Source organism: Capsicum annuum, chromosome 1, assembly GCF_002878395.1.
Source record: "Capsicum annuum cultivar UCD-10X-F1 chromosome 1, UCD10Xv1.1, whole genome shotgun sequence".
Classification (NCBI taxonomy): Eukaryota; Viridiplantae; Streptophyta; class Magnoliopsida; order Solanales; family Solanaceae; genus Capsicum; species Capsicum annuum.
This window is the reverse complement of record NC_061111.1, coordinates 7,956,773-7,977,701: the sequence shown is the minus strand read 5'-3', so window position 1 is coordinate 7,977,701 and position 20,929 is coordinate 7,956,773. Positions and strand designations below refer to the sequence as shown.

General features: G+C 28.9%; 2 protein-coding genes across 3 annotated transcripts; both read left to right on the top strand.

Annotated features, from left to right (window-relative positions):
* Positions 1-13,458: 13,458 nt before the first annotated feature.
* Positions 13,459-16,681, top strand: LOC107859451 (IRK-interacting protein). 2 transcript variants are annotated; one of them, XM_047415401.1, is made up of 3 exons: positions 13,711-13,956; positions 14,040-14,115; positions 15,164-16,681. In XM_047415401.1, the coding sequence occupies exons 1-3, from the start codon at positions 13,856-13,858 to the stop codon at positions 16,574-16,576; spliced, it is 1,590 nt and encodes a 529-aa protein (XP_047271357.1). In that variant the 5' UTR covers positions 13,711-13,855; the 3' UTR covers positions 16,577-16,681. The 2 variants fall into 2 exon arrangements, with proteins under 2 accessions (XP_047271358.1, XP_047271357.1); XM_047415402.1 differs by lacking the exons at positions 13,711-13,956; positions 14,040-14,115 and adding an exon at positions 13,459-13,683.
* Positions 16,682-18,541: 1,860 nt separating this feature from the next.
* On the top strand, positions 18,542-19,941 carry LOC107859530. The gene is made up of 2 exons (XM_016704609.1): positions 18,542-18,545; positions 19,073-19,941. Exons 1-2 carry the CDS (start codon positions 18,542-18,544, stop codon positions 19,939-19,941), a joined length of 873 nt encoding a protein of 290 aa, XP_016560095.1.
* The last annotated feature ends 988 nt before the right edge of the window (positions 19,942-20,929 follow it).

Below are 20,929 nucleotides of genomic sequence, written 5' to 3'. Positions count from 1 at the left end.
TTTGAATAAGTCAATTAAATTAATAAAATTGATTTACTTTAAATATTTAGTTGCAATTAATTAAGATAATTTTTTATTTTGTCATTATTTATACTGCACCGATAAAATTTTGAGAGTTGAATAGAACTTTTATCTATTTTAAAAAATTATTTTAACTTGTTAATTATTGTGATTTATAATAATTTTTATGTAATTATCAAATAATATATTTACTCCTTGTGTCCCAATTTATGTGATTTCGATACAATTTTGAGAGACAACTAAATTTTTTATATATCTTTTAAATATTTTAAGTTTTTAATCATTATGATTTGTAGTACTTTTTTTTTATCCCAATTTACGTGGCATTGCTAAAATAATGAGAGTCAATAAAGTTTCTACATGTCTTTTAAATGTTTTAAGTTATTAATTATTGTGATTTGTGATAACAAATTAGTTTTGAACATGATAGCCAATTAAATAAAGAAATAATTTTTACTTTCAATATGTAGTTATAGTTAATTAATATAAATTAATAGAATATATTAAATATTTAAATCATTATGATGAAAGAATGGAATAATTATATATTGGGTATGGTATGTAATTAAGTGGGAGTAGAGGAGCTTTTTGGTAATTGCATAAGAGGTGGTCGAAACCACCTCTTCTATATAATAGAAATTTAAATATTTTAAATTGTTAATTACTATTATGATTTGCAGTACTTTTTCTTTTATCTCAATTTATGTAGCATTGCTAAAATAACGAGAGTCAATAAAATTTCTATATGTCTTTTAAATATTTTAAATTATTAATTATTGTGATTTGTGGTAACAAATTAGTTTTGAATATGATAGTCAATTAAATAAATAAAAAAAAATTTACTTTCAATATGTAGTTATAGTTAATTAATATAAATTAATAGGATATATTAAATATTTAAATTATTATGATGAAATAAAAGAATTATTATATATTGGGGTATGATATGTAATTAAGTGGGAGTAAAGAGGTTTTTTGGTAATTTCATTAGAGGTTTTGGGAGTAAAGAGGTTTTTTAGCACTAAAATTTGATATTGATGAGATACAAACATAAATGTACATTGATTTAATTAAATATTATTAATTATGATATATAAATGACTTATAATAATTAATTAGGGGTAATATAGTAAACAATATTATTAATTCTAACGCATAAACGACTTATAATAATTAATTATGGGTAATATAATAAATTACAGAGCAATTAGGGGTAATATAGGCAGACATGTCATCTATTTTTTAATTAAATATTATTAATTTTTAATGCATAAATGACTTATAATAATTAATTAGGGATGATATACTAAAATCAAGGTTAAAGAAGCTGAAACGAACGTCATAAATATCTATTTTAAGATTAAATAATATTAATTTTAATATATAAATCACTTATAATAATTAATTAGGGATAATATAGTAAAAAATATTATTAATTTTAATACATAAACGACTTATAATAATTAATTAGGGGTAATATAGTAAATCACGAAGCAATTAGGGGTAATATAGGTAGACATGTTATCTATTTTTTAAATTAAATATTATTAATTTTTTAATATATACATGACTTATAATAATTAATTAGGGATGATATAGTAAAATCACGATTAAAGCAGTTGAAACAAACATCATAAATATCTATTTTTTTTAATTAAATATTGTTAATTCTAATATATAAATGACTTATAATAATTAATTCAGGGTAATATAATAAAAAAATATTATTAATTCTAATATATCAATGACTTATAATAATTAATTAGGGGTAATATATAAATCATGGAGCAATTAAGGGTAATATAGTAAATAACGAAGCAGTGGTCGAAACCAAATGACTTATAATAATTAATTAGGGGTAATATAGTAAAAAAATATTATTAATTCTAATATATAAATGATTTATAATAATTAATTAGGGGTAATATAGTAAATTACAGAGCAATTAGGGGTAATATAGGCAGACATGTCATCTATTTTTAATTAAATATTATTAATTTTGTAATACATAAATGACTTATGATAATTAATTAGAGATGATATAGTAAAATCATGATTAAAGCAGTTAAAACAAACGTCATAAATTTTTATTTTTTAATTAAATATATTAATTCTAATATATAAATGACTTATAATAATTAATTAGGGGTAATCTAATAAAAAATATTGATTCTAATATATAAATGACTTATAATAATTAATTATGGGTAATATAGTAAATTACGGAGCAATTACGGATAACATAGTAAATGACGAAGCACTGGTCGAAACCAGTGCAAGCAGACATGTCATCTATTTTTTAATTAAATGTTATTAATTTTTTAATACATAAATGACTTGTAATGATTAATTAGGGATGATATAGTAAAATTACGATGAAAGCAGCTGAAACAAACGTCATAAATATCTATTTTTTAATTAAATATTATTAATTCTAATATATAAATGATTGATAATAATTAATTAGGAATAATATAATAAAAATATTATTAATTCTAATATATAAATGACTTATAATAATTAATTAAGGATAATATAGTAAATCACGAAGCAATTAGGGGTAAGACCCTTCATACCCTACCTACTACCTATCACACCTCCCCGTTTGGACATTTATCCATTTCCTTTTCATATGTTTGAACTATCTCAATTCCGTCTTTCTTATATTTGTCCATCACGAAGGACTATTTCCTACCTTGTGTCTGAATATCTTCCTTCTTAATTTTACCTCTCCTAGTATGTTCAAACATTTATCTCAACATCCTCATTTCTACTACTTTCATCTTCTTAACATGTGTTCTTGAGCAAGCAACCACATACAATAAACTGGTCTAACAACCACTTTATGAAAGTTACCTTTAAGTCTTGGTGACATATTCTTTATCACACAAGACATTGGAAGCGAACCTCCATTTCATTCACCTCACTCCAACACATGCAATGTGTAACATCATCACTAATCTCTCCATTATATTGGATAATCAGTTCAGATACTTGAAACTACTTTTGAAAATGACTTGTTGTGAACTTGCACTCTAAATATTATGTCTTAGTTCTGCTCAACTTGAACTATCTGGACTCTAAGATCTGTCTCCAAACCCTCAATCTATCATTAACTTTCCTTGCGTGGATTGTGCAAAAACCGAACCCATCGATAAACCAAGCCGATAAAAATGTTATTGGTTTATTGTTATTGGGTTAACGGTTTGTTAATAGTTTTATAAAAAAAATTATTGGGTTATTGGTTCGGTTCGATTTCTTCTTATTGGGTGATTGGGTAAACTGATAACCCAATATATATATATATATAAAATGTATGTATGGCCTATTATATATTTCTCTTAATTTCTCTTTAATTTTTATCAATTAACAAACCTATTATTTCAATTATACAAACTCTTAATTTCTCCTAATAACATTTAGTTCAAATTTAAAGATTCTTGTAAATTAAAACACATTATGTAGGATTTTTGGTTGCAACTAAGATTCGATTTTTTTTTCATGTTAGCTATTACTATTTCTATTTTACGAGTATTTTTATATCGGTTAAACCGAAAATCGAACAGTTAAGGACTAAAAACTGATAAAAAATATCTTATTGGTTTGGTTATTGGTTTAGCATATTTAAAACCGAAAATCGATAAACCGAACCGATAATTTATAAAATCGAACCGAACCGATCGATGCACACCCCTACAATCAATACTATGTCGTTCACAAAATTATGATACACACCCTTGAATATGTCACATAAATCCATCCATCATCAAAGCAAATAAAAACATGTTAAGGGTTGAACCCTAATGCAACTCGGCCCATCTCGATTGAGAAGTATTTAGAATCTCCTCCTACTAATCTCAACCGAGTTTTTAAGTTTATTGTACATATCTTTAATCGCCGTGATATAAACTAACGTTAAATATAAAATGTTTTTCTCCATGTTAAACACACCCTTAGCCCTTTTATCAGATCATATTTGTTCTTTTTGACTAAATTGAAATCCAAAAATATGTTATTTTAGGTAGAATTAGAATACTAAAAGATATATCCGTGACTTCTGGAATGGTCAGCGCCCTTCCTACAAAAATAAAATCAAGAGGGACCACATCACAATTCACAATCACATCACAAACATAGTGCTCAATGACTGCTGGATCTATTTTCCTACAATTCCCATTGTGTCTCTCATTTATTACTTTCACATGCATGCCCTACTCTTTTTTTGCTTCTGTATATGTGTCCATCTCTGCCTATGAAATTTAATGAAGGGTAGATGAGGGGAGTTAATATCACAAGTATTCATCATTCAATGCCACCACCAACACACCTAGCTACTATTAACACCCTTCTTTAATGTTGAGAATGACACATCTCAGTCTCTTTGCTTTATTCAGTTCTTGGAAAGTTGTGTAAATTCAGCAGGATAAAGATACACTAATAAAGGTGATAGTATTTTCATAGATACACTAGCTAGTACTATTGTTTGTAATGAAAGAATGGCAAGATGATACACATATGGGTGTTTTCTTTGATTTAAATATCTCGCGTGTTCCTGAAGTCAATTGGCTCGACTAATACAGATTCGTGCCAGGAGGTTCACTAATGGCAGTAAAACACTTACTCTTAGGGCTTTGGTCAAGAGTGGAGAAAACATTTGGTATTTGAAGTTTATTAGCTCGATTAAGGCACGCGAGATATTTAAATCAAAGAAAACACCCATATGTGTCCATCTCTGCCTATGAAATTTAATGAAGGGTAGATGAGGGGAGTTAATATCACAAGTATTCATCATTCAATGCCACCACCAACACACCTAGCTACTATTAACACCCTTCTTTAATGTTGAGAATGACACATCTCAGTCTCTTTGCTTTATTCAGTTCTTGGAAAGTTGTGTAAATTCAGCAGGATAAAGATACACTAATAAAGGTGATAGTATTTTCATAGATACACTAGCTAGTACTATTGTTTGTAATGAAAGAATGGCAAGATGATACACATATGGGTGTTTTCTTTGATTTAAATATCTCGCGTGTTCCTGAAGTCAATTGGCTCGACTAATACAGATTCGTGCCAGGAGGTTCACTAATGGCAGTAAAACACTTACTCTTAGGGCTTTGGTCAAGAGTGGAGAAAACATTTGGTATTTGAAGTTTATTAGCTCGATTAAGGCACGCGATCAATGAATTCATACTAATGCTAGAAGTAGTAGGGATTGCAAATAGAATGGTACACACCTTGATTTTGGAGGATATGACAAGTTAAGTCAAGTAAATTTTAGGATGAAACTCTATTATTTGAATTCTTTAGGCTAAGCTTCTAGTGAAACCCAACCCTATGGATGAAAACTGAAAAAATTTACTTCCTTTATTTCAGCTTTGAGATGATTTTAGTATGTATCGATGACCGCCTTTTGGGCGATGCTACAATTCATGTTGAGTAAGTCTACTATTTAAACACAATGTTTGTTTAAATAAAATTTACTTCCTTTATAATAGAAGTAATAAAATGTATTTTACCAAATAATATCTATTTTCATGATTCAATTCGAGACTTTAATTAGTTAAATCTGGAGAAGTTTTAATCATCCATCATATGCACATTGGTAAATGCACTTTGTGCATGTTGTTGCTTGCTTGTTTGAAATAATAGTGAAATGTATATGAAGCTAAGGCCAGTTTGGACATATGCTCTTTTTACTTCTTCTATTCAAACACAATGTTTGTTTATATAATATTATCATGATTTTTTTTGATTAATTTTTGAAGATGAATTTTCAAATTGACTAATTATCAAGTGAATTTTTTCTACTCATAAAAAATATATATTTTTTTAAGTAAGACACACCTTCGAACATAACTATAACTTTAATTTATAGATATATTATTTTTGAGTTTCAATTTCATTTACTATTTCTTTTTTCAAATATCACTTAATTCAGTGTTACTCGTGTTTGTCTCAAAAGTGGTCCACCATTTAGTTTAATAGGAAAAAATTGATAAAATTATAAAGTAAAAACAGTCGGTTACATAAAGATGCTAAATGAGGAAACTAAATTTGTTTTCAAAATTATAGCAGCTCATCTTGCCCTAATTTTCTATATGTATATATATTATTATTTATTGAATCATTGAAAAGAAAAACATTTTTAGTAAAATTACTTTTCCCAAACTCATAGGTCTTTTTTATTTATTGTTGTTGGACCATAAATGCTGTTTCCCTCTAATGCATGGTAGGAATAATGTCCTCCTCCAATATTCTAATTAATTTAAAAGAATTTAAATCTTTTTAGGGTACTCATTCTTTGCTTTTATGATTGCCATGCAAATCAAGAATATACGCAATTGAATGAAACATTTAATTTTCGTGACTTTTCTCCTTCTACTGTATGATTATAATTAAAGGGTCTGGGAATGTGATGAACTATTACTCTATCTCCTTAAAAGTGTATAAATTTCATAATCAATATAGATATTTCGATGTTAGATTGAAACAATTCAGCAGACAGATTTAAAATTTAGAATTTTATGAATTTAATTTTTAAATTTTTGACATTGAACCTATTATACTTAGGAGTTGCATGGTACCACACAGAAGATTTTGGTTCAATAATTTTAATTTTCTTAAAAGATACTAGTATATTATTTCTATTTTTAGTTAATTTGGTATGATTTGATATTTTGCAACAATAAACCGGTAATCATAATTTATTCGACTTTGACTTATATATACTGATATAATAGAGAATCATGATTTTTCACCCAAAAAGAAATTTTTGACTCTGACATTTCAAAAAAAGTGTCAATTATATCATACTAACACCTTACACATGTAATCTTTCGAGATATTGAAAAAAAATAAGTACAAACATGCAGTTATTTTCGTTAATCAATTACAAAAAAAGAACATTCAATCAAGATAGAGTACTAATCAAAGTTCTAACGTCTAAATAATTGATTTTGTACTAAGATTATTTTTAAATTGATTTTGTACTAAGATTATTTTTATATATTTGCTAGGATCATAATAATAATATATATGAATTGTATATGTAACTAGATCTACTATCATTAGGGTATTCGGTATTCGATGTTTTGTTAATCTTCTTTTATATATATATATATATATATATCAAATGCATACCATACCAATTAACATAATATCGAAATCGATAATATCATCCACAATGTAATCGTTAAAAAGAGTCTGGTTTAGGAGGAGATTTCTCTCATAGGTTTATGCTTTTTCATAGGTTTTATGTTTTTCAATATAGATTTTTTATATGTAGGTCATTTGATCAAACCATATTAATAATATATCTTTTTTGTATTGTAAGAAAAAAAAATAATATCAAAATCATGATATTAAATATTTTAATATATTTTATTCAACATTATTTTTCCACGTTATACCAAACAACTCATAGAGCGAGCTTTGATTATTATCCTTTTATAGGAAAAAAATCATAAAAATAAAAATTAAAAGAGGGAGAAAGAAGCAAGAAAGTGGTTGTTAGGTGTGTATGATGGCTTTAGTAAATGCAGGTGTGGAGAATTAACAAAAATATTGTGCCATTGATTAATTTGGTCTTCATTTACATATTGGAAAATGGTGCGTACATATATATATATTATTAACTAGGGTTGAGATGTTTACCCAAAAAAAAAAATTAGGGTTGCGATGACTCAGTAAATAATCCTTTGTTCCTTATTATAAGTTTCTATTTCAAGCGTTGAGTATGAGTTTCGATTTTGAGCGTTTGAATATGATATCATCATATTAAAGTAACTTCCTATCTTAAAATGTGAGAATTTTCAACGTAAATTTAAGTTTATTTACAATCCAATATAAATGCCACTACTAAAAAGCAATAAAAATCTACCTCCAAAAGTTGATTTTCGGTCTTTCGGAAGTTAATTGTATTATTTAACAATAGTGACGTTCGGAGATCACTTTTTAGCAATAAAAATTGAAAAAATACAAATCAATCAGTGGAGGTCAGTTTCTTTAAAATAATAAATGGAGTAACAATAGCCCTTTGGAGGTCTTTTTTCGAAAAAATAAATTTGAAGAGTATAAATAAAAAAATTAAAAGTCGTAAATTAGTTTTTTATTATAGTGTATCGGGCGGGAGAAAAGAAAAAGATGGTGTACATTGTATGTTTGATACCATCAAAGGATGGGTTGCTCCTCCCTTAATTAGAGGTTTCGGATTTGAGCCTTGAGTATGAAAAAATTCTTAATAGAAAACGTTATTTTCGAATAGGCTTTATTCGATGCGAATTTAAATTAATCGAGTTTCAATACGGATATCGTATACCGGATGAGAAAAAAATGCTTGACAGTATACGGCAGTGACATTTGCAAAATGACAAATTATGAAACTTTAAAATATTCAAAATCATGACGAAGGACAATACATAGAGTTTTACCAATTTTATTAAAAGAAATAGAATTTACACATGATGTGTTTTTGGCTTCATTCACCACTACTTGATAATTTATGAGCATGTTTTTTTTTGTTTGACAATTATAGTGTCCTTCTTGGTACTCAAAGAATTTTTGTGAAATTTTTGGCTGTTTTAAAGGAAGAAGATAAAATTCCATTTTGACTTACAGATAGGGGTATGGTGGAAATTTAAGAAATATAGCCATATATATATATTGCCTAGCTGGTTAAAAGACAAATCCAAAAAAATTATCGACCATCTTTTGGGAGATCACTGTCCTCATTTAATTACTCTAGACTAGACAAAGATATATGGACCTACTATTTAATGCTGAAAATATAAAATTTCTAAATTTTCTTTTGAAGTCGTTTATTTAAAAATAAATAAAAGATAATTCAGTACACTAAGGGTTCGGTTGATACAAGGAATCATGAATAATTATTTTTGAAATTAATTTTAGAATAAATTTATCTCATATTTTTATTGGGATAAAATGCATGAGATATCTCATCATGAGACTAGTTATCCTGAAATAACTTGTTTCTCAATTACACGACTCCTAAAAGTAGTATGTAAAAGAAGAAATAAAACTCCTTTGATTTGCAAAAATGAAGAAATATTTGAGACATCTATTTTGATAAATCAATTTAAATGAAACGGAGAGCTATCTATTTGTACATAAAATTTAATTAGATTGTGAATACCCATGGGAAAGAATGAAAAAAAATGGTGTGCTCAATGCTTGACATGACTATAGGATAGTGACTTTTGCAACAAATTGTGTAACATATTTTTACTCACAAAACTTCATTTTTTCCCAGTAAAATACATATAAAACATAACCTTAAATTCGAAAGAAAAATAAAAATTTGAAAATCACAATTTCAGCAACTCAAAATTTTAAAGGTCAAAGGCATCGATAGGGATTCAAACTTGTTGCGAAAATTTATTTAGACCCCTAAACTAAGGTATATTCCTATCAGCCTCCTAAACCCCCGAATTTTGTTCCAATTGAACATTTTTCGCCTATGTGGGAGGCGCATGAGGAGCGTATTTTTTTACTAATTTACGAATAAAAAGTTGTCAAGTGGCATTGAGGGCCCCAAAATTTTTTTAATAATAATTTTTTTTTAAACACTAAAGGCCCCAATAAGCATTAGAGGACACCAATTTTTTTTTTTTTAATAAAACACAATTTAAAAAAAATCTGTTTTTTAGTTTCATCTTTTAAAAATTTTTTATAATTTCTTTCTAACATTTAGTTTTTTATTTTTATTTTTTAAATAATTTTATAATTATTTTTTCATAATTTGGATCCTCAATGCCATTTTTTATTTTTATTTTAAAAAGTTTTATAATTTTTTTAATAATTAATTTTTAATTTTAAATAATTTTTTCATAATTTATTTCATTTTAAAATTATTTTTATATAATCAGATTTTCATTTTTATTTTTAAAATAATTCTATAATTATTTTTTCATAATTTATATCTCCATGTCATTTTTTATTTTCATTTTTCCAAAAAAATATATAATTTTTAAAAAATTTATTTCATTTTTTAAAAAAATTTATAATTTTTTTAAATAATAATTTTTTATTTTTACTTTTCAAATAATTTTATAACTATTTTTCATAATTTAGATCCTCAATGCCGTTTTTATTTTCATTTTAAAAAGTATTATAATTTTTTTTAATAATTAAGTTTTTATTTTTTAAATAATTTTTTAATAATTTATTTCATCTTTTAAAAAAAATATTTTTTTAAAATAAACAGTTTTTTATTTTTATTTATTAAATAATTTTATAAATATTTTTTCATAATTTATATCCTCAATGCCTTTTTTTTTGCATTTTATAGAAATTTTTATAATTTATTTTTTTAAAAATAATTTTTTAATAATTTATTTCATTTTTAAAAAAATTATAATTTTTTTAAAATATTCAGTTTTTTATTTTTATTTTTCTAAATAATTTTAGAATTATTGTTTAATAATTTGGATCCTCAATGCCATTTTTTATTTTCATTTTAAAAAGTTTTATAATTTTTTTAATAATTAATTTTTTATTTTTAAATATTTTTTAATAATTGATTTCATTTTTTTTAAAAATATAATTTTTTAAAATAATCATTTTTTATTTTTATTTTTTAAATAATTTTTTAATTATTTTTTCATAATTTATATCCTCAATGTCATTTTTTATTTTTATTTTTAAAAAGTTTAATAATTTTTTTTAATAATTAATTTTTTCATAATTTATTTCATTTAAAAAAAATATAATTTTTTAAAAATAATCAGTTTTTTATTTTTTAAATAATTTTAGAATTATTTTTTAATAATTTCCTCAATGCCATTTTTATATACTTTTTTTTTAAAAAAAATATAATTAATTTTTAATAATTATTGGACCCACAATGCCACGTGTCAGCTTCCAATTAGCTCATTTTGCCACATCATCGCGTGTGTGCAACACACACTTTGACCTTTTTGCTGATAGAAAAAAAAAAAAGCCCAATTGGAACAAAATTCGGAGGGTTTAGGGGTCTGATAGAAATAGACCTTAGTTTAGGGGCCTAAGTGAATTTTCGCAATAAGTTTGAGTGTCTGTCGATGACTTTGACCAATTTTAAAATTCAGGTTTTGAGTTCGAAATCTTTACGTGGTTACTGCTTGCTATTATTATCTTCCATTGTTATAAGTGTTAGATAACTCTATCCACTACGACTTGAATAAAAAAGAAAAAATCACTTACTATATTTTTTGCCTTGCTGAGATATAAACCAGATATCTCATAATATTTGAACCAAGCAAGCAAGTGTTCTCAATTATTACTATTCGTTGTGTCCCAATTGAGTATCATGATCATGGTCTCCTTCTAAATTGTAATAGTATAATTACAAAAATAAATAAATCATTTCCCACTTATAAGTTATACTAATGTGTATTCAATTCATTTCATGTTAAACCATTTCAGAGTATCACCAATTGAGTATATAGTATTTAGTAGTGATCCAGAGTTTGAATCACTTGTCACATTTACTTGTCACTTGACACAAAAGGTAAAAAATTAAATCAATGCATAACTTGCGTAATTGGTCAAAATAACAACACTTACCTATTATATACGTCTAAAGTTGTTAGTTCTTAGAAATTTATTTTCTTGGTCAAGATTATCTAGAAAATTTCAAGTGAAAATTAAATATTCTTAGGACACATAGTTAAGTGTTGGCCATAAAGATTTTTTTTTTTCAAGAGTTCACACCAAGAAGTATATGATTTCATATCATCTCTATTTTTAGTAAATGTAGTAAGTTTTTTCTCGAAATCTTTGATTTTTATGTCGATTTCTCTAAGGGAAGCATAGTGTAAATAAAATGACATCATTAGTCTAGTTATGAGAATAAAAAGTATCCCAATAAAAAAAGTGCTTTTTATTCTTTAATAAATTTACTTAGCGTAAGTTGATCGATTTATACAAATTTCATTTTTTAAACAATTATTTAGATTTTATCTCCGATTTAAAAATTACACAAATATAGCCATTTGAAATTTATTCTTCCAAATAATATTACAATCGACTCTAATATTTGCTTACATTGCTTAACCTTATATATAAAATATATATTATACGACGCCATATAATAACTTCTATAAACTTTAGATCATAATCCAGTATCTTTTCAAAATATTTTAGTTTCTTCAATTAAAGATTTTAAGGTCATAGTCTAGACGATTCATAAAGAGCAACATAAGCAATATAGTTTTATTTACTACTAAGTAATTATCTCATAAAGAATAGTAGGTAAAAATTTCATGGATAAATCTAAACTAATCAAGCTTCAATTTCACATTAAGAAAGAATATTAAGCGGAGATCAAAGTCCACTGATATTATGATTCAACCATTTATCACTTCGTTTATTTATTATATTTTTAAATTAATTAATCTATTTTGGCTTGAATAAAATTTTAAAATAAGACTTTTGAATCTTGTGTTAATTTTTAACATTACGCGTGAAAAGTTGAAATAAAAGAATTTCTAAAAGGAAAAAAGATCATTTTTTTCAAAAATGATTTAAAAAAAAATAGATTTACTACAAAGTGCTCACCCGAAGGGTAAAGATTGTGACAGAGATTGTAGTGGCGGTAGGTTATCTAATTATCTTGGGATTTCAAAAAAAGAAAAGCAGGTTAAATGAATTGAAACGAAGGTATCAATAGGAAAAATAATAAAAATTTAAATTCATCCAAAAATAGAAAAGTAGTAAAATTTAAAATTTCTTTTTAGGAAAAAACTCCATTGACATTTGACTAAATAAGTCATAAGGAAGACTCAACTCAACATCAACACGTGTAGTTCACGAACCCATGTTTCACGTAATAGTAAACCATCGTTAACTACCAAAACACCCTTAAAGCGCGTGGACCTCATGATTCTGACTCTTCTGATTTTTTTTGGAGGGGTTTGGGGGGGGAAGGGTTAGTATAGAAGAAGCTGAAATATAATTTCAGTTTTTCAGAAAAATAACCTGCAAATCTGTTGTGTGATTCATTCAAAACCATGATTACAAGGCGACGAAAATACACATTTTAATGTTTTTTCTGCAACAAAAAGAATCAATCTTTTTCCTTCCCACTCAATTTATTTGATCTATTTTAACTTAACGTAACACATAATAAAGTAAAATATATTTTTGAATTTCATGATCTTATTTAAACTCTACGATAAATGTATTAGTAAATACTAGGACTCATTTGATTGATAAAAAAGTTATTCTAAAATTAATTATTTAAAAATTAATTATTTTGAAATTATTGTTTTATTATTAACATGAATAAAAATAATATTTTAATTTTAAAATAAGATACTTATAATCATCGTTACATTAAATATGAGATAAATTCACTGTAGAATTAGTTTTGGAGTTGGCTATTCCTTATTCTTTTATCAAACGAGCCCTTGGTAATTTAATTTTTTTTTTTAGATAGATTAAAAAGGAAAATAAATCAAATCAATTGAAATACAGGGAGTATAAAAGGAGAAATTAAAAAGAAAAGTAATGAAACCAATTGAAACGGAAGAAATGAGTATATATAAATTGTTACATATTGACATATCCTTTTGGTTTTAATTTTCAATTACCATGGCTAATTCATCTTCATCATCATCAAAATCCTCCATTTCTCCTCGTCATCCTCCTCTTTTCACTCCTGTAAGTTCACCATTCACTCTTTAACCCCCTTTTCTCTTTGTGTATTCATGCAAAATTTTTTTCTTTTTGTTCATTGATTCTTGATTACTGATTTTTTTCTTTTCTTAAAAAGATGAGTTTTTCCACCATCCTTTAACATTTTCAACAAAAAGAAACAATCTTTTTGATAAATATGGACTACCCTTTTTGTTTAATTCAATTTCAATGGTTAATTCATTTTTTTCATCATCAAAATCCTCCATTTCTCCTTGTTATCTCTCTCTTTTTAACCCTGTAAGTTCATCATTCACTCTTTAATCCCTTTTGGATATTCAAGCAAATTCTTGTTTTTTGTATTTGATAATTGTGATGTTCAGGTCAGTTTTCACACAACTGAATAAATTCAAGGATAACAGTCACCTCCCACCACCAGAGTTAATTCTGTTCATCAAGGTTAGGACATATGGGGTTTTGTACCTAATATTAGGTTCTCAATCCACTTCATTGACCATTAGGACACACCCTTGCTGCAGGCAAATTCTTGTTTTTTGCCCATTGGTTCTTGTTTAATGATGTTTTTTCCCTGTTGGCTATTCAAACAAATTCTTGTTTTTTTGCCCATTGATTCTTGTTTAATGATGAGTTTTTCTCTTTTGGGCATTCAAGCAAATTCTTGTGTTTTTTCCCATGGATATTTGCTTAGTGATGATTATTTTATTTTGGACATTCAAGCAAACTCTTGTGTTTTTTCCCATTGATTTTTGCTTAGTGATGATTTTTCTCGTTTGAACATTCAAGCTAATTCTTGTTTTTGGCACATCCCCCCCCCCCCCCCTCCCTCGGAGCTCCCACCCCTTTTGTGCCCTTGTGAGTTCGAAACTCACAACGTTTAGGTTGGAAATGAAGGTTGCTTATCATCCGAGCAATTCCTCTTGTTTTTGCCCATTGATTCTTGTTTAGTGATGATTTTTCTGTTTTGGGTATTCAAGCAAATTCTTGTGTTTTGCTCATTGATTCTTGTTCAGTGATGTTTAAGTGAAAAAAGAATGAAACTGTTCACACATTTTTAAGATTTTCACTTTAATACAAACAATCTTTTTACAGATAACACTTGATACCCTTTTCCTTCTTATTCAATTTCCATGGGTAATTCTTCTTCCTCCATTTCTCCTTGTCATCTCTCTCTTTTTACCCATGTAAGTCCACCCCTCACTCTTTTACCCCTTTTTCTCTTTTGGCTATCAAGCAAATTCTGCTTAATGATCTTTCTTTTCTTTTTTGTCCTTACATATATGCTCTCTACTGCTTTCCTATAAGTTGTCATGTTTTTTTCCCTTTTCATTACTACTTAGATTTGCGTCACTTGAGCCGAGGGCCTTTTGGAAACGGCCGAAACGGCCTCTCTAACCTCGCCAGGCCCCACTTTGTGGGAATTTCACTGTGTATGTTGTTGCTGTTTTCTGAAAAGATTTATTTATTTTTGGTTTGTGTTTTGATGCAGATTGAAGAAGTTAATGAAGAAGAAGAATATTCACAAGGGAGAAGCAGTTCTAGAGCTGAAACAACTCCTAGTGAAGTTGAGTACAGACACCATCCAACACCATTGCACTCTAGAACAGAGAATAAAGGCAAAGTGTCTAACAAAAAAAGGCAAGAAAATGGTGAAGTTACAGAAAAGGGAGTTTTATGCAACAAGTGCAGGCCAAGTAATAGGGAGAAAATCACTGTGGTTCCATTAGACAACAAGGGCAATTCTATAAATAGCCCACATGGTGGTATATTCAAATCAGTTCTGTCTAATCTGGTTAAAAAAAGTCCAAGATTATCGTCATCGTCAGAAGTTGAGTCATCTGCTGTTGGTGGAGCAACAAGAGAGGAACAATGGAAAATTGCATTGGCTGAGCTTTCACATAAGCTTATTCAAGCCACTAGAAAAAGAGATGAGGCTGTTTTAGAAGCATCAAGATTGAAGTTTTCTATGGTTGAGCTTGAGAAAAAGCTAAACAAGCTCGAAATTTACTGTCACAATTTGAAATCTGGTCTTGAAGTTTGCAGCAACAATGCTACGAGCAACAAATCTCCATCATTAGTGAATGTCCAAAGAGTGAAATTCGGTGAAGAGGACAAAGTGATTGAGCATTTCTTGGTTATGGTATCTGAGGCAAGATCATCTGTTAGGAGTTTAAGTCGATCGATGACTCTTCAACTTAGACAAATTGGTGGCAAAGTTTATGATCGAATTGCGTTACTACTCCAACCATATGAAATCAAGATTTCAATTTCAAGAAACCCCAGAGGCTTACTTGTGTATCTTGAAGCGTTCTTAAACAAAGCTTTTTATGAGGATTTTGAGTGTATTGCATTCCAAAAGAGTTCTTGTAACCAAATCTTGAACCCCATTGATCGTTGCGAATCGAATTTCGGTTTGTACAATCGTTTGAAGGACTTAACATGGGAGGAAGTTTTAAGCAAAGGGACAAGATTTTACAGTGAAGAATTCAGCAAGTTTTGTGACAGGAAAATGAGTGAGATTGTTGCTATGTTTGGATGGAACCGTGCTTGGCCTGAACCACTATTGCAAGCTTTTTTTGGTGCATCAAAAGCAGTGTGGTTAGTGCACCTATTGGCTAACTCACTGCACCCAACTTTGCCTATTTTCAGAGTGGATAAAGAGATGAAATTTGACTCAGTATACATGGAGGACATGGGTGCAGACAAAGCTAAAAAGTTGGTCCCTAACATGGTTAGGATCATGGTAACACCAGGGTTCTATGTCTATGACAATGTGGTCAAGTGCAAGGTGCTATGCAGGTACAATAATAATAATAGTATTAGTAGTAGTAGCAGCCTCATTATTCACAATGAGGGTAATGATCTAAAGGGTTTAACCCCATCACCTACATATCAAAAATAGATATATGATAGTATGAAAAATATTTAGTTTGATTTTGTTTTGATGTACTTAGATTTTGGAGGACTTTTAAAGCAAAGTGAAATATTTGGCGTTTTGTTGTTGTAAGTTTTCTTGCATTGATTTACTCATTACTTGGTCAAATTGGTGACTTTCTTTGTCAAACCTTTCTTGTTTGGGATTGGATTCTAACATCCTTTTGAATGACCATAGAGTGTTGTGGTCCGAAAGATAGATTTTTCATCCTTAATTAGAAGTTTCGAATTTGAGTTCTTTGAGCAGAAACATTTTGTTTGGGAACGCTTCCCTCCTTAATGGTCTTGGATTTGTAGGGGCCGCGTTGTTCACATTAATCGTGACCCCAGCATAGATATTGAACTTTTTTTGAAATGAAAGATAGAAAAGAGAATAAAGGAGGATTTTAGTGGTTCAGTTGGTTGACAATCTGAACTTTTAGCTTAAAATTGCTGGGACAAAAACTTCCCAATGGAATCTAATTATTATGTGCAACTAGATATATAGAAGAAGGCACATGCTCATTGTAAGTTGTGATAAATGAATACTTTTTTTGTTTTTTTGAGTTGTTTCATTTCTTGTGGTACATAAGCCAATACAAGAAAGTATTTAAAGTTTCTTGTTGATGTATATGAGTTGTTATTGTCTTTGACAGCCCTCATCTAGGTTTCCTCATCCTTCAAATTTGTCTTATTGAGTACTTGCTGGGACCAATGCAAGAAGTCCAACTCACTAGTTTCTAAAAGAATCACTTTCATTGATTTTCCTATTATCTCCATATATTTTGACATCTAAGATTTACATGTACAACAAATACTAACATACTATATGTTATCTTTCATTAACACAGATATCAGATATCGAATAATTTATTTAGAAATGTTTGAGCTATGTTGGAACCCCCTCCCCTCTCCCAACCCAATTTTACTAAGGTTGAAAAGAATGACCACCAATTCAAATAAGAGACTACTTTCCTAACTATTAAGGGAAAGGCAAAAGGCTCGGGTTGATTTCTCATATGACCTTTCAACTAACAGTTATCATTTCAAAAATTATTATTTTATTGAAGGGAATTGAAATCAAGAAGATAATAATTTTCTAAGATAGTAACTATTGATCGAGTGATCATATGAAAAATCAACTCGAAAAACTCGACAACGGGAAGGAAGATAGTGCATTATCGGGGGAAGGAGAATGCTTTTTGAGATCGATTTTTTCATAAAAAACGAAGAAGACCAAGGATCCCTACAATTGGGGAACACATTTTTTTTTTTTTTAACCGTCGTGGTATGATCGTCGAACCCTCTCCTCACTCTGTCTGCCCTATTGCAATAGTTGCCTTCAAACACAGAAAGGAAGGGGTTGATGAAACAGATGTTGTCCGCCCATAAAGAAAATCTAGCATATTTTTCTTGTTTTTGTTAGGATTTAAATCTCAAATTATATAATTTTTATGTATTTTATTAATCGCTAAGTCATATATTCAAACACAATTATCTTCATGTATTTTGAGATGTAAGATTTGCATGTACAACAAACACTACACGTTAACGGAAAACATTTTTATCATAGACTTTTTCTCTCCTTTTGGAAACATAATACGTGTTGAAAGAATCTTTATCCTCAGAGATCATGTCACATTGAAAAACAAACATTTGTCCTAAGTAGTGATTTCTGCACATTGTTTTAAAAATGGTTTAATTGGCATCAAGAGCTGGTTGATATATTTTGATTACTAATATAACTATGTGGTTGACCACTTTCATATAAAATAATACTGTATATGAATCTGACATAACATTTAACATTTCTGTCCCACATTGTGAAACATTAGTTGACTCAAAATAACATTCATGATTTGAAAGTATATTTCACAGATGAAATCACAACAATGAGCCTGATTTCCATTGGTTAATGAGACTCACCTGTAGCGTAAGAGCCTAGCTAGTAACAATGTGTAAGTAGGTATGTGTTACTGTCCACAATTTAAAGTATAAACAACAAAAAGAATAACAATAGATTAATAAAGTTTCAAGTACACATTTAATTATGCTTCGTTAAAAAATTCAATCTCATCACAATTGTTTAATATTGGATTAATTCCTCCAAAAATAAAACGAAATACTATTTTGCAATACTGACAGTCGAAATTGTAAAACTTCAACAAACTCATGAATAAAAACAATGCCATTTTGTACTTATATGGCATAGCTTAGTGCCTATCGGATTTATGCCAAGCGAGACAAAACTATTCGAAACTTATGGAAAGTGAGTTAGGTCTTGATAGATAAGGATACTTCCGTCCGTGAATTTTCATTAAATAAGCCGCATGAGAAATAATTATAATTTCTTGTACTAGTCAAAAAACTATAATTATATTCCTATAAATATCCCATAATTCAAAGTCAAAAACAATAAACAAATTAAAGTTTACTTAGAATGGTGAAGTGGGCAGAAACTCCAATGATCTAATTGTTCTGATAGCAAAACGAGTTAAGGTGATAGAAGATTTCATAGCTTTTGGTAATGTTTGTAAATCATGGCGAGTTGCAGCTACAAAGGAAAATTTTGATGTGTTTGCGCTTCAAGTTCCGTTGCTACTTCTGGCTGACAAAAACGATGATTATCGGGAATTTTATTCTCTTTCCAAGCAGAAAGTTTTGCGCATGTATCTAGAGGACAAGAGTGTTTTGCATCTGTTGCATCCTTTTTCCCTCGCCCAAATTCCACTTCCTGACTTATTTGCTTCACAGGGTCGCAGAGAAGGACTCTTCCGGCGGGGTTGCATGGATGACGCTATCTTATCTGTCCGTCCTTCTCTTACATCAGATTATGTACTGCTGATTTTCTATTGGGGAGGAGGTGGTAATCCTTTGTCTTTTTGGCGACCCGGAAACCTCAATTGGACTAATATCATTGAACAATGGGGTGGTGATGCGTTCACTGGTATCAACTATTATAAGGGTCAATTTTATTATGTGTCATGGTCTGCTGAAGTTTGGGCTTTTGATGTTCCAGAGCCTGTACCAATTGAGCGGTGCTTGCTTGTTCAGCTGGAGGCTGATATGCCGTGTCATAACTCACGTCTGTTTTATCTAGTTGAGTTATTTGGTGCACTATTACTTGTTATCCAATTATTTGGCGATAATGACGTTATAGTTGGTCGAAAGGGTGGGTACAAGTCCCTCAAATTTAAAGTCTTTGAATTAGATGTAATCAAAGGTGAACTGAAGGAGGAGATTAAGAACTTGGGAGAGTCAGCAATCTTTGTGGGCCATAATAGAGCAAGTTCCGTTGACACTTCTATGTTTACAGTAGTCAAATTTAATCACATATATTTTGTTGATGATTGATATGAGTATTTTAATGCATTGGAAGGGGGGCGAGGGCGTAGAAGAGATCTAGTGACTTGCAATCTTGGAGAGGGGAAGATTGAAGCTTTTTATCCTGGAGTGTCTCTAAGTCCTATCTGTCGCCAACTTGGATTACACCATCATTCTGATAATTAATTTGAATACGGCCTCTTTCTAGTTTTGTGATTTTTTTCCCTAAATACTATATTTGTATAAGTTAAGCTGATCTATTTATTCTCTTCACTGTAATCCAGACTGATGGATGTGTGAATGTAGTCGTATTTGATCAATTCTAATTATTCTTTCTCTTGACAATTGTGGTTTACAATATTCAATTCGCAAATTCCTCGATATCCTCCTTCCAGCATACCATTTTAATTGAATAGCAAGAACTACAGAATAACCAGAAATACACGGCCCAGGTGCCAAGTGTTAGTAACTTAGAATTGGAGAATGAAACCAGAATGTGAACCACAGCTACTAGTGAACACACTTATATCCCACTTGAAGAATGAACATTATCTAACAAATACCTGTAAATATTTTTCACATGTTGTATTCTCTGGCATAACCCGCAAGCAACATGGTACTAGTGAGTGACTATTCTCTGGCATATGAGACTTCAAAGGACAATATATTCAATGTTTCTCAGTTTACAGAGGTTTACTCATTCATAGCTGGCATTTACTGCATCTTTGTGGTCGTCGTATCATTTGTTGCCGCGTTTTTGTGTCTCAAAATAGCTCAACGTTTCTTGGATCAAATTCTTGATAGCATACTGCACTCTTCGATGTCATTATTTGACATTACTCCTTCAGGAAGAACATTAAGTCGAGTGAGTCCTGCTCTAGATACTGATTCATACTAGAGTGTAATTTCTTCCTTCACTGATCTAATGGATGATTTTATGATTCGACTGTTTCTTCTTACAGTGTTTCTGAATTTGTTTTTAGTAATTGGCACGCTAAGCTGTTCAGAACATGCCCGA

Excerpts from the sequence above, each read along its gene's own strand:
- LOC107859451 (XM_047415401.1), top strand. The coding sequence starts at position 13,856 with ATGGACTACCCTTTTTGTTTAATTCAATTTCAATGGTTAATTCATTTT. Across the intron at positions 13,957-14,039 it reads ATCTCTCTCTTTTTAACCCT|GTCAGTTTTCACACAACTGA; the intron begins GTAAGTTCATCA and ends TGTGATGTTCAG. Across the intron at positions 14,116-15,163 it reads AGTTAATTCTGTTCATCAAG|ATTGAAGAAGTTAATGAAGA; the intron begins GTTAGGACATAT and ends GTTTTGATGCAG.